Raw genomic sequence first — 12,379 nt, 5'->3', positions numbered from 1 at the left:
GCCCAGATTCCCATGGGTTTCAGAATTATCCCTTTGGGATGACTGTCTTAGGTATGGGCTGAACTAATATAAAACTTTGGATTTGGCAAAATTGCTCAACTTTAGGAATGTGCAAGTTAAATAATTTAATGTCTTACTGTATTTAATTGGTTCTTATATATCTGCCATAAGTATGTTAGAGTTGGAGAAGGACCTATAAATGCCTTCTGGCCAGTTTTTTATTTCACAGACCCAAAAAGGTTATATGACTTGCCCAAGGTCACACAGCCAACAAATGGCAGAAATGAGATTAGAATTGAGGTTTTCAGGTTCAATGTTTTCTCTGCCCATTTGGGGCTTGAATCTTGAAAGAGTTTCCCATAATTGTTCCTCTTACACTTGTTGCAAGCTCAGATTAAATAAGTTTTTATAATGAGAATGTTGTTTTGACAGTGCTGTGCTTCTTTGTTTACGCACATTTAAAATAACAGCAAGTAACAAGGGACTCTAAGCCTGACTTTGTTCTTGACTTACTCCATCATTTTGCCTCCTCCTTTCTTCCCTCCTCTCACTATATAAAAATTTTCTTGTGTATTATGGAAGATGAGACGTCACTTACCCCTTGCTTCTCTAAAGTAATGCTTCTCAGACTTCTCAACCCATGTAGCTGTAGATGAGAGGATAGTAACTTTACACCCCCGACAGGGAAGGGTTGTAGATGACTAACCACAGCTTTCTTCAGAGTCTCCAGTTTTTCTTTCTTTTTTTTTTTTTGTGCGTTTGAATTTTGCATTTTACTCTTCACATATCGGTATTTATTTTGCTACAAAAGTGAAAGCTTATATTTCTTTCCACTGAGCAAAGTGACATTCCAGAAGGAGGCACCTTGTTTATTCTAGGGCTTATATCCCCTGTTGCATTGACATGTCCCCTGGGAATAATCTCCACTCTAGTTTGAGGATGAATGCTCTGAGGGATACAGCTACCTGTGGAGGTGTACTCTCATAGAAAACATTTGGAGTTTCTGAGGCAGTCTATAAGTCATATGACATTTATATTTCTACTTTGGTATTTATTTATAAACTTGTATTCTTTGGTAAATTTTGCCTGAGGGAAATTGACCTTAAATACCACTAGACTTGGCAGTGTTTCCTTTTCTTTTTCTTGCCAGGGGCCATCGGGTTTTACTTTTCTCCCAAATGACCCAGATGTTGGATATTCTCCAAGACTATATGGATTACAGAGGTGACACCTTTTGGCCACTACATTACCTAAGGCTCTGTTAGACTTAACAGTCCAGATAGGTTCATGAAGGATAATATGGGATATGAGAATATTACAAAGGAAAGCAGGGTGAGAACATTACTCAGAACCAAAAAATCAAAAGTGAGGCGAGAGGAGAGTGATGTGTGAAGGCAAGGATGGACAGCAGAGAAGAGGCACGTGGGCAGAAGTAAACACCCACTTTCCCGTCAGTCACGTGGTTTAAAATTATGGACTGTAGAGCAAATGTTGTGGAAATGTTGTGTTTTTGAAAATGTATGATAAAGTTTCGGTGACTAGAACTTTTAGTGTCTTGTAACATTCACCTCAACAGTTGGGCACTTACTCATGATCAGTGAAAAGGCGAATACTGAAATTATAGAGATACCAGATAAGCCAGGGGAAAAGTAAGAGCAACTTTTTCTATATAGACAATAAAGAATAATTGGTTATTACCTGGGAAGTCTGTTTAATATGTAATAAGATTTGTGTGAGATGATGAGAAAAGCCCCTAATATGAGTTGATCTTGAGCTCAGTGTTGAATAAGTATCGGCTCCAGACCTTACAATTTAGAAAAGTAGTTCAGACCGGGTGTCTTGAGTTCCGTAGTATACCTGGTCCAGCGGACACTTGCAGAAATGCCGTTGGCACATGCCACTGGCTATTGAGGGGCCCCCAGATGCACAGACCGCCTGAGCTTGTAGCCCCCCTTCCACACATGGATGCACGGAGACAGGTGGTGAACTCTTAAAGCCTCTTTGAAAGGCAGATTGCTGGGTGGTTAGAAGGGCTCACTCACCTGCCTCCAAGCACTTGTCTTGTGTTTGCATAAGAATTATGTCTCAGCAAAATTGCAACTACCATAAGGATAGATGCTCAGGGTTGCTTGAGAATAGTCAAAACTGAGTGTTAATTCCGTAAATGCCAACGACTTCAACTGCATGTACTTAAAAAATCCAGAGGAGTATGTTATGGTGAGTTCTTTTGTAAAATGATAATTGTCCCTGTTAGTTTAAATTTTTCCCATGGGATTTGCTTAAAGTAGGATTGTGCCTGTATATGCAAAGGGACAAAATTGGCCTTTGGTTTTGGGCTTAATTTTTTATTCCCCAAAGACTACTTGAAAAGGGTTAAGATTTCTGTTTTTCTTTCTCTCTGTAAAGGCTACAGCTATGAGCGTGTGGATGGTTCTGTGAGAGGAGAAGAGAGACACTTGGCCATTAAGAACTTTGGACAGCAGCCCATTTTCGTTTTTCTCCTGAGTACTAGGGCAGGTAGGCTGCAAAGGCATTGATGGAAACAGACAAATGAGGGGTAATAGAGTACTATTATATCCCAACTGTTAGTACACTTTTTTCCTTAATTCTCTGAAAGGTGAGGTTATTATTGAATGTAAAACAAAGTACTGGACTTCAAGCATGGTGCTCTTTTCTATCCACCCTGTCCAAACTGTCATCTCATCAAAGAAGCAAGGCTGAAACCTGGGGTTATTGGAAAGTAATTTTAATCTGCTTTGACCATTGACCTGGGAATGTCCTGAAAGGTTTCTGTAATTTTGTGGAATGTTTCATTTACATTCAGTGGAAGTAGCTCTTCTTCCCAGCTGTGAAGTTGTCTGCTAGTTGTCCTTCCTCTGGACTATTCCTCTGGAATAGTGTTGAAAAGCTTAACAAAAATCTAGTTGTTTAAAAATATGATTATGTTGAAACTACCAACTTTTTAGAATTATTTATGACATTGTCCATATATGACTTAAATCATGAATATTATGACATTTGTAATGCTTTACCAGTTACAGAGTGCTTTCATAATATGTTACATAATTTGAAATCAGCTCTTGGAGATGAAATGATTCTCTAAGTCATTATGGTGTCTGAGAGAAAAAAAAAGAGGCCAGCGCGGTGTCCCACGCCTGTAATCCCAGCACTTTGGGAGGCCGAGATGGGTGGATCACTGGAAGTCGGGAGTTTGAGACCAGCCTGGCCAACATGGTGAAACCCCGTCTCTACTAAAAAAAATACAAAACTTAGCTTGATGTGGTGGTGCGTGCCTGTAATCCCAACCACTAGGGAGGCTGAGGCAAGAGAATTGCTGGAATTCAGGAGGCAGAGGTTGCAGCGAGCCAAGATTGCACCACTGCATTCCAGCGTGGGTGACAGAATGAGACTCTATCTTAAAAATAAAATAAGAAATTATTCTCATGTCCTGGAGCAAGCTGACCTTAGTTTTGAACTCATAAGATCCTAGTTTCATTATCTTAGTTTTGTAGACATAAATCTGGATGGAGTACATGTAGGAACATGAAAGGGATGTGTGTCCACTATTAAAGACAGATTGATATTTTTCTAAAAAGAAAGTTCAGTCTTATTTAGAAAGCTTTATAAATGCCTAGTACTATAAGGGTATGTGAAAGAAGTGTTAGATACAATTTTTGATCATAAGGAGATTATTTCACCTGTGTTTATCTCGCTAATAAAATTAATAACATATTCATTTGGCCTCAGTCTTCCAAGATCATAGACTGCACGCAGAATCTCAGCCATTTTCTCATGTGATCAGTTGCCTCGGGGTTAGTCTCAGGAGAAACTGAAAGAATCAGGCAGTGCATCATCACTGTCAGGAAGACAGTTTTATTTATGCTTTAATGATTTCATCATCTTCAGAGAGCAGCATTATGTCTGAAATGTCTAAAATTAGGAAAAAAGACATCTCTGCTTTTCATTTAATCTCCTTGGAGGACTCAGAGTAGATCTTCTGGGGGCTGAAGCTGTCCTGGATATTAGCCTTTTTCAAACACTGACTGTTGTGTTTGCTATCACAGTTTTGCAGTATTTTCATTTATTTAACAGGTTTCCTTCCAACTTTCAAGTATTTCTGCGATTGAATCATATTGCCACCAGATGGCAGTGATAGCTCATGAATATGTTCCTATTCATGGATGTGGGTGTAGCTTATTTATAAAAAATCTCACCCCTCAGTGAAGAAGAGCTGCACTTAGACAACATGAATTCAAGAAGATAATTTTATGGAACACATTTTAAAATGAAATAAGCGCTTGAAAAGTATTACAGTACAGTGGATAAAAGCACGGGCTCTGGACCCAGACTGCAAGGGAATGAATCCTGGCTCTTTCACCTTCTAGCCTTGCAACTTCAGAGAAGTCCCTTACCCTCCCTTTCAACATCTATAAAGTGGGGATAATCGTAGCAACTACTCAACTTCCCGACAGAGTTGTTGTGAGGGTTAAAGGAGTTAATATAGAGAGAGTGCTTAGAATAATGCCTGGCAAGTAGTAAGCACAGCATAAGTGACATTATCATTATTATTAGGTATAATATAGCATCTCTCAGTAATCAGTCATGATTACCTCCTTGTTCCAACTTCAACTTGATATGAAGACTTCAATTAGAATATTCCTCCCTGATTTGTCTGGAGATCCAGCTTATGGTCAGTAGTCCTTCTCAAAAGTTAGTCCTTAATTCAGGTTCATGGAACAAGCCCTTTCAGGCTTGCTTGTTTCAGCAACAAGCTCTAACGACCCTGGCAAGAGGGAGTCTGTTTTGTATTTGTTTTCACATTAATCAAAGAGAAGGCTGCAATTTACCTTCATGGCTCTCTTAATTAATCCCTGTAACTCAAGGTACCTCCTCCGCTCTCTTCCTGCAGCACTGAAGAAAGACCAGCAAGTTGTTCCATGGAGTGTTCTTGTCTTGCCGTTGGTTTTGTTACTTTCGCTTTGATTAATGTGGAAACAAGTACAAAAAAGACTCACTGGAGTTTTCCCTAATCAGAGGGAGGTGGTTTCCCACTCTGCTCAGGAGGATAATACCATCCCCTCTTCTCATTAACTTTTTATCAGAGATCTTTCTTCCTAGTTGTAACTTGCAAGAGACATTTGGCGCTCTTCTCTTGACAGTGCACGCTGCAGTCCTCTCATATTTAGATCTGTTTTCTGAAAGAGCATGTGTCCTTTTCCTCAGACTACTCTAATCAAAACCTAATCAAGGTTTTTAAGCAGAAGAGAAAAAGTGGCTCCATGGCACTGACTTAAGTATCCACTTTTGCCACCTGCCCCTGCTCCGCTCATTCGGTTTCATTCAGTTATAAAAATTTTCCCTTCAGGCAATAAGAGGTCAGGTAGCACTTCTCACTGCTAGAACAAGGCTCTGGAGTTGGGGGTGTGGGTCCATTTGAAGGATTAAGCCAATTGTTTTGACTGATTTCAGTTTATCAGTCTGACCCTCTCTAGCCTTGTGCTTATTTTCTAGCTCCTCGTCTGTGTGCCGCTGATTACGTTCCTTTTTGCATTGTTTTCAGGTGGAGTTGGCATGAACTTAACAGCAGCAGATACTGTGATTTTTGTTGACAGTGACTTTAATCCTCAGAATGACTTGCAAGCAGCTGCCAGGGCTCATCGAATTGGCCAAAACAAGTAAGTGATTTTTTTCTGCTACCTTGGCTTGCCCAGCAGCAGTTCCGGGTTGTGAGAAAGGTGAAGAATATAGTCCTGGCGACAGTCCCACACTGGAAGCTGAGAGACCACCAGGTTTTAGCCCGTCTGTGCTGTTGACTCTTAGGGTAGTATTGGGTGGGTCACATTATCAGTCCAGACTGACTTTATTGGAAAGAGCAAAATCAAACCGTGAAAGGATTAGAAGGAAACTTTAGAAGTCATTTAACTCATCCTTCTTGAGTTAGGTCTAACTCAGTTAAAAAATGGGGTTATGGGGCTATGGAGCTAAGCTAAAAAATAAAAAATAGACGTTGCCCTTTGAGGATAATTTGACCTTCCAGAGATTTTCCTTGGCCACAGATAAGGAATCCCAGTCATGGTTACCCCATCATTCTTTCCTTGACTCTCTTGAAATGGTTCAGAGAGAATTTCAGGCAAGTTCCTCTAACAAGTGCTCAGGTCCACCTGAACCAATCTCCCTTTCATTGTACCCTGAATATGGTATTTGGTTTTGTTTGCTTTTAGATGTATTTACCTTCCATACTTTTGCCCAGCTTTGCAGACCTTTATAGCACACTACCCTCGTTTGACTTATGTCCAGGTCTGTTAAAGTTATTCGACTAATTGGCCGAGACACTGTGGAAGAAATAGTGTACAGGAAAGCAGCCTCCAAACTGCAGCTCACCAACATGATCATAGAAGGAGGCCATTTTACTCTGGGAGCTCAGAAACCCTCTGCCGATGCTGACCTCCAGGTATGATATGATATGTTGTTCTTCACTTTGGAATATGCCAGTACCCTTTGTAGAGAAGCATGTGAATGAAAAGAACCAGCACTCACCAGCCACTCTCCCCAGCTACACATTTGTTCTTGGCCTCCCTCACACCTGCCACAGTGCTGGCTGTGTGCAGGGTCTGTAGGAACCAATAATTCAGATCCAAGCCTCATCACTTCTTGGCTGTTCGGGTTTGAGCAGCTTTCTTAACCTCTTAGATCTACTCTTTTTGCATTTCTAAAAACAAAGACACCACGGGTTACATCAGAGGGCTATTAAGAGAATTAGTTAAAGAACTCAGCATAGTCAATAACAATTAATGCTGTACTTCCTTCTTAATCCCAGACCCTTTGATCAGTGACTTACATTACTTCATACTCACAAGAGGGCGAATGAGATCAGGAATTCAAAATTGTGCCATAGAAAAAAATGGGTGAAAGAACTAGAGGTAATTTGCTTAAAGAAGGGAATACTGGATGGGAGACAGACACTGGATTGGAAAATTTTAGAGCTCTCTTTTGGAAGAGGACTTAGAGTTATTCTGTAGCAACCCTTGGGTTAAAATTAGAACTCATGAGATTTCCATTTCCTGGATCCTTTGTTTTTGCCCTAAGGATGAGGGGCTGGATGCAAAAAAAACCAACTCCCAGGATACTAGAAAGATGCAGGTATGAAGGGAGTAATAAATGTCTGTCAAGGGCAGCATCAGTGGGAGAGTCTGGTGTGAGAAACATTGCAAAAGAAGGAAGGACAGGAGCTGGCTGCTGTTTAGAGGTGGGTCTCAACAGTAGGGAGATAGAAAACTCAAAGATGTCTGTGAGGTTTTAAGCCCCTATGATGAGGAGAGTAGAAAGAAAAATAGGAGGTAGGGCAGAGTTTTAGGAAGATAAAGATAATTTAGGCTTTAGTCAGGGTGTGCAGTAACAATACAGTATAAACATAAACTATTGTTAGAGGCAGACTCAGACAAAAGGAAAGAATTTTATTTGCAAAAGTTTGCAAGATAGAGTAGGCTTGGAAAGGACTAGTCTATCAAAAAATAGAAGTGTTTAAGAGAGAAAAAATTACACAATATTAGAAGCAGTTACTAAGTTTGTAATTAGTCTGAGCATGGGTTTAAAAACAGCAGTTTTCTCACATGGTTACCATATCTGCAAAGGCCAATGCATATCTCTACATATCAGTGTTGCAAAAGTCAGGGATCCTGTTGTTTTTGTTAGGGAGTCAGTAATTACAGGAAAGGCTCAAGGTTTTCTTAATTTTGGGACTAGAACTAGAAAGAGTAACCCTGGGTTTTATTTATTTGTTTGTTCTTTGTTTATCTTAGGGGGTAAGTGTGGCTTTTTTCTTTTTCTGACTTTCCTTTTGTTGCTGACTCTATGTCACATGCATGCTTAATTAACCATAATGGTGATAGGGCAGGCTGTACGTTTTGTTTTCACATTGTCTAGGAGACAATTGCAAATGTGAGATGAAAGCTTGAGAGAGAGGTAGAGGTACGCTGTAGATACCCTTAAATGCAGTTTTCTACAGAACAGTTCTTCATAGAACCTTAAGAGAAGGGCATTGCTGGGCATGTTGAAGGGATAAATGACAGAGCCGCAGAAGGCCCACATTCTCTTGTTAGAGGTGGAAGGATGTCTTAGGTTGTTTGCACTCTCCCAATGGAGGGAGCTCCAGGGGTCCAGTGCGGGGTATCTTGTGATGTGGGCTGCTGGACACATCACTGTGAAAGGTGTAGACATACTTCCACCCCATGGGGCCACATACTAGTGGGAACATGGACTGTTGGCTGAGAGGGACTCTATTGGACTTACTGCCCAGCTCATGGTTATCGGAAAGTTACTTTCTGACTCTAATGTCTGATTTATCTCTTCCCCAAGCAGATGCTATGAGTTAGTTGTGGTTGCCAAAAGCAAAGGTAATAACCCGATGCCCTTGTCTAGAAGGAAAGCAGGGGATTTTTTTTTTTTTTTGCAATGGAGTCTTGCTGTCTCCAGGCTGGAGTACAGTGGCGCGATCTCAGCTCACTGCAACCTCCGCCTCCCAGGTTCAAGCAATTCTGCCTCAGCCTCCTGAGTAGCTGGGACTACAGGCGTGCACCACCACACCTAGCTAATTTTTGCATTTTTAGTAGAGACGGGGTTTCACCATGTTGGCCAGAATGGTCTTAATCTCCTGACCTCGTGATCCGTCCGCCTTGGCCTCCCAAAGTGCTGGGATTACAGGCATGAACCACTGCGCCTGGTAGAATTTTTTTTTTTTTTTTTTTTTTAAATACCAGAAAACCAAAAGTAAAAGATGTGGTTCTGACTTGGTAAATCTAAGCAGTAGGTATGGAGTTCTGAAGTCCTGAAAGAAGGAAGCAGGCTTTTTATCCTGCAGGGAGGACACAGTAGAAACAGGCAGGCAGATGCAGGTATAGTGAACACTTATTGGATGCTGTGTGCTGAGTTGTCTGAAGTGCTCTTTTCCAGTTGTTTCAGTAAATAAGAATAATAGCAGGATGAGATAGACACTATCTTTATCCCCATCTTAAGTAATTTGCCCAAGGTTATTCAGATTTAGGATTCCTATCCAAGCACTCTCTAACCTCCGAGCACATGCCCTTAATTACTGTTAATATACAGCTTCTCATAAAAACACATGTAATTTCCTTAATGACTAAGACACACTGCAAGTGAGCAATAACAAGGGAGAGCCAGGAGGTGAGCATAAATACAAGGGGGTTGAAGGGAGAGTCCCAGTATGGACTAATTCTTATCATGAATAGTTGACTTCCTACTATTCTTGGTACCAGCTGCCAAAGCCAGTCATCCTGGTTATATATATGGAGGGTAAATATAAATATATCTAGGTACATTCATACTTAAGTGAGCTGTCTATTGTTTTTTCAAGCTATTACAGAATACCTTAAGATTTCCAAGTTACTCACAAAATAGACGATCTGGAGATAATTAACCCAGTCTAAAAGGGCAAGATGAGAACAAGGGCCCAAGGTTGGAATCCACCTTGGGTCAGGATCTCAGCATTAGTACTTAGGGAGGTGCAAAGTTGGAAGTAGCAAGTGAAAGCCAGGAAAAATGATCTATGCTTTCTGTGTGGTTCCTACAGCCATAGGCAGTAGACTGACAGTACTCCAGAGAGGGACGAGAGAAGAGAAGCAGGATAGTGCAATGCCAGAGGAACATCCAGAAAAATTCAAACAGAGAAAAGGCCTTCGGGTCTGGTGGTCAGAAGTTGTTACTGGTCTTTGCCAAGGTGTTTTCCATAGACCACTGCGTTAGGAAAACAAATTGCCAAAGAAAAGGAGTCAGTTCATGGTAGAGGTAAAGTTCCCAGTGTAACCTTCCCTTTCTAAGGAGTCTGGCAGTGGAGAGGTCGGAAAGTAGCTAACAGGGTCTCTGACCTCAGGTGGCTGCTGGGAATGCTTATGAAAAAGAGTCAGTGAGAGGTGCTGTAGAAAATGCCGGAAATTACTGTTATTCTTCAAAAAAATTGGAGGCTTATATATATTTTTTTGTTTTTATGCAGAACTGTGAAAGTCATTACCTCCGATAATCATTTATCACCTCTCTGCTTACCCATCCTCCAACTATGGAATGTCCCTGGCTGTTACCATCTATGATGGGGACAGCAGAAAGGCTGCCTGTTCATTAGAGAAGGACTGTGCCTGGTGTCGCTAATCCACTTAGCCAATCACTGATATCCTAATGTTTCTTTTCATGAGAACTTACTGGGCTTTTTTGTTTCCTCTATTCAAGTTGAGTGAGATACTCAAATTCGGTTTGGATAAACTGCTTGCCTCTGAGGGGAGTACCATGGATGAAATAGACCTGGAGTCCATCCTGGGAGAAACAAAAGATGGCCAGTGGGTCTCTGATGCCTTGCCTGCAGCACAAGGAGGGATAAGAGAGCAAGAGGAAGGAAGTAAGTCGGAGATTAGAGCAGAGCAAATGGCACAACCACCCCAAGCTAGAGCTCACGTCCCCATGGAAAGTTTTGGATGCTGCTCTCTGGGACATCTTTTTTCTACTCTACCCTATTGTCATCTTGGGCACACTGTTTAAGACTTGCTTGATACAAGAACTGTACCCAGACTAACTGGAAATATGTGTGGCTCTTCCCTTGTAGCTGAACTGTGAACCAAAATCATAGTATTAATGTTTGTGATAGTATCAATCTTAAGACTTTGAATGTGTCGCTTTCCTCCCTTGGTTGCAAGCATCTTCTCCTTTGTTTATTAGTGGAGCCTCTACCATCCTTGGGATGATGCTCTGCACATAATTATTCCTCTTCTAAACAGGAGAATTACTTGTTTGTTACATTGCAGCTAACATTGAGCATTTACTTTGTGTTCATCAATAGTGTGGACTTTGTCATGTGCTTTCTCCATTTAATTTCCACAATACGCCATGAGATGTAGGAGATGGTTCCCTTTCTCTTAAATTTTCTTTTCTGAATTTGGTCAGCATTTGTCATTTTCTTCTTTGCTATTCTGAGTATTTAAATTTCTGACTTGAAGTAATTTTTCCCATGGTAACTTTGTAAAGGCATTCCCTGGCATCTTGTAGTTATTTTGAAATGACTTATTTTTCTGGACCAGCTGCAGCAGAGATTCAATATGGACTGGGGTGAGAGGTTTGGGAGTCTTACTAGGCTTCTTAATTCACCAGTGCTTTCTTTCAATAATAGAGAGTAGTGCTGTTTCTTTACTAGATGGTAGCTCCTTTTCATGTTGGGTAGTGGTAGTGGCATGATTTCTGGTTTTGCAGTTCTCTTTTGTTTCTATAGGACTGTGAATTTCCATCACTTGCTTTCTCTTTCTTTTTGCCACAAACTTGTCAAAGGATGTCTCCCCACTTCTAAGTTGTCTCTCTCTTCCTGCCAGAAGCAATGCCTTCCCAAATTCCTGGCTGCATGTGTTTTTATACCTTCCCTTCCATTCAGTTCCTTAGTAGCCACTTCTCTGATCCACCAGGTCTCAGACCTATCCTCATTATCTTGCCACTTGGATTGTGACCCTCTTTTGCGGGTAAATTTTATCTCTGACCTTTCCGGAACCCCCCTGCCCTCTCCTCGGCATAGTCTCTGCCTGACTGTCTACTTTAGTGTGGGCTTTGGTGCTGGCTCAGCTGGTTTTGGGGGTTCATTTCTCTTACTTCCGTAAGTTGAAGTGTGTAGTATTTTCTGACTCCTAGTGTAGTAGGCATGGATTGGGGCGGCTTTGTTCTCCTTGTTGATCTGTATAGTTTTTGTAGGATAGGTGGAAAAGTTGGAATTTGGGCAGCTGGCATTGTTTTACAGGAAACTGCTTTTTGACTTTTTTTATGTTTTACTTTAAAATTCTTTATAAAAATATCTTGTTCGTATTCTTCAAGAACTCTTTCTTGTTCTCTGCTTATTGTTTTAATTGTACTCTGTTCTCATTTCAAGGACATACTGTCTTCTCTGGGGACATTTATTATGGCTTTTTAATATGTATTCCAGGGAGGATATTTATTATATCTTTTTAAAAAGTATTTCTCTTCCCACTGCATTGACTTTTACTTCTCCTTCTTTTTTTGTAAAAAAACCACATATATATATTTGTTTATTTATCTATTCATTGAAATTTGCAGATAAAATTGTGTTTATCATGTACAACATGATTTCTTGAAGCACACGTACATTGTGGAATCGTTAAATCTAGTTAATGAACATACATCACTTCATATGGTTATATATTTGTGGTGAGAACACTTAACATCCACCTTCCTAGTATTTCTCAGGAATACAATATGTCATCATTAGTTTTAGTCACCATGGTACCTCTTTTTCTAAAAAAGAAAACTTGTTTGGGGGTCTCTTGTTCTCATTGATAGTTTCCCCAACTGTCTGGTATTCCCTGGCTGTCTGATCACATGT

General features: G+C 40.6%; 1 protein-coding gene across 2 annotated transcripts in view; it reads left to right on the top strand.

Moving 5' to 3' along the window:
• CHD1L (chromodomain helicase DNA binding protein 1 like) overlaps window positions 1-12,379 on the top strand; it is a 54,087-nt gene that overhangs the window by 28,055 nt on the left and 13,653 nt on the right. For both annotated transcript variants that reach the window (XM_008019336.3, XM_008019335.3), the window contains exons 11-15: window positions 1,151-1,224; window positions 2,407-2,517; window positions 5,561-5,675; window positions 6,298-6,451; window positions 10,237-10,402. In XM_008019336.3, the coding sequence (XP_008017527.2) occupies window positions 1,151-1,224; window positions 2,407-2,517; window positions 5,561-5,675; window positions 6,298-6,451; window positions 10,237-10,402 (620 nt within the window). The remainder of the gene's footprint in view (window positions 1-1,150; window positions 1,225-2,406; window positions 2,518-5,560; window positions 5,676-6,297; window positions 6,452-10,236; window positions 10,403-12,379) is intronic.

This window comes from Chlorocebus sabaeus, chromosome 20, assembly GCF_047675955.1.
Source record: "Chlorocebus sabaeus isolate Y175 chromosome 20, mChlSab1.0.hap1, whole genome shotgun sequence".
NCBI classification, from domain to species: domain Eukaryota; kingdom Metazoa; phylum Chordata; class Mammalia; order Primates; family Cercopithecidae; genus Chlorocebus; species Chlorocebus sabaeus.
This window is presented reverse-complemented; position numbering and strand designations above follow the sequence as displayed.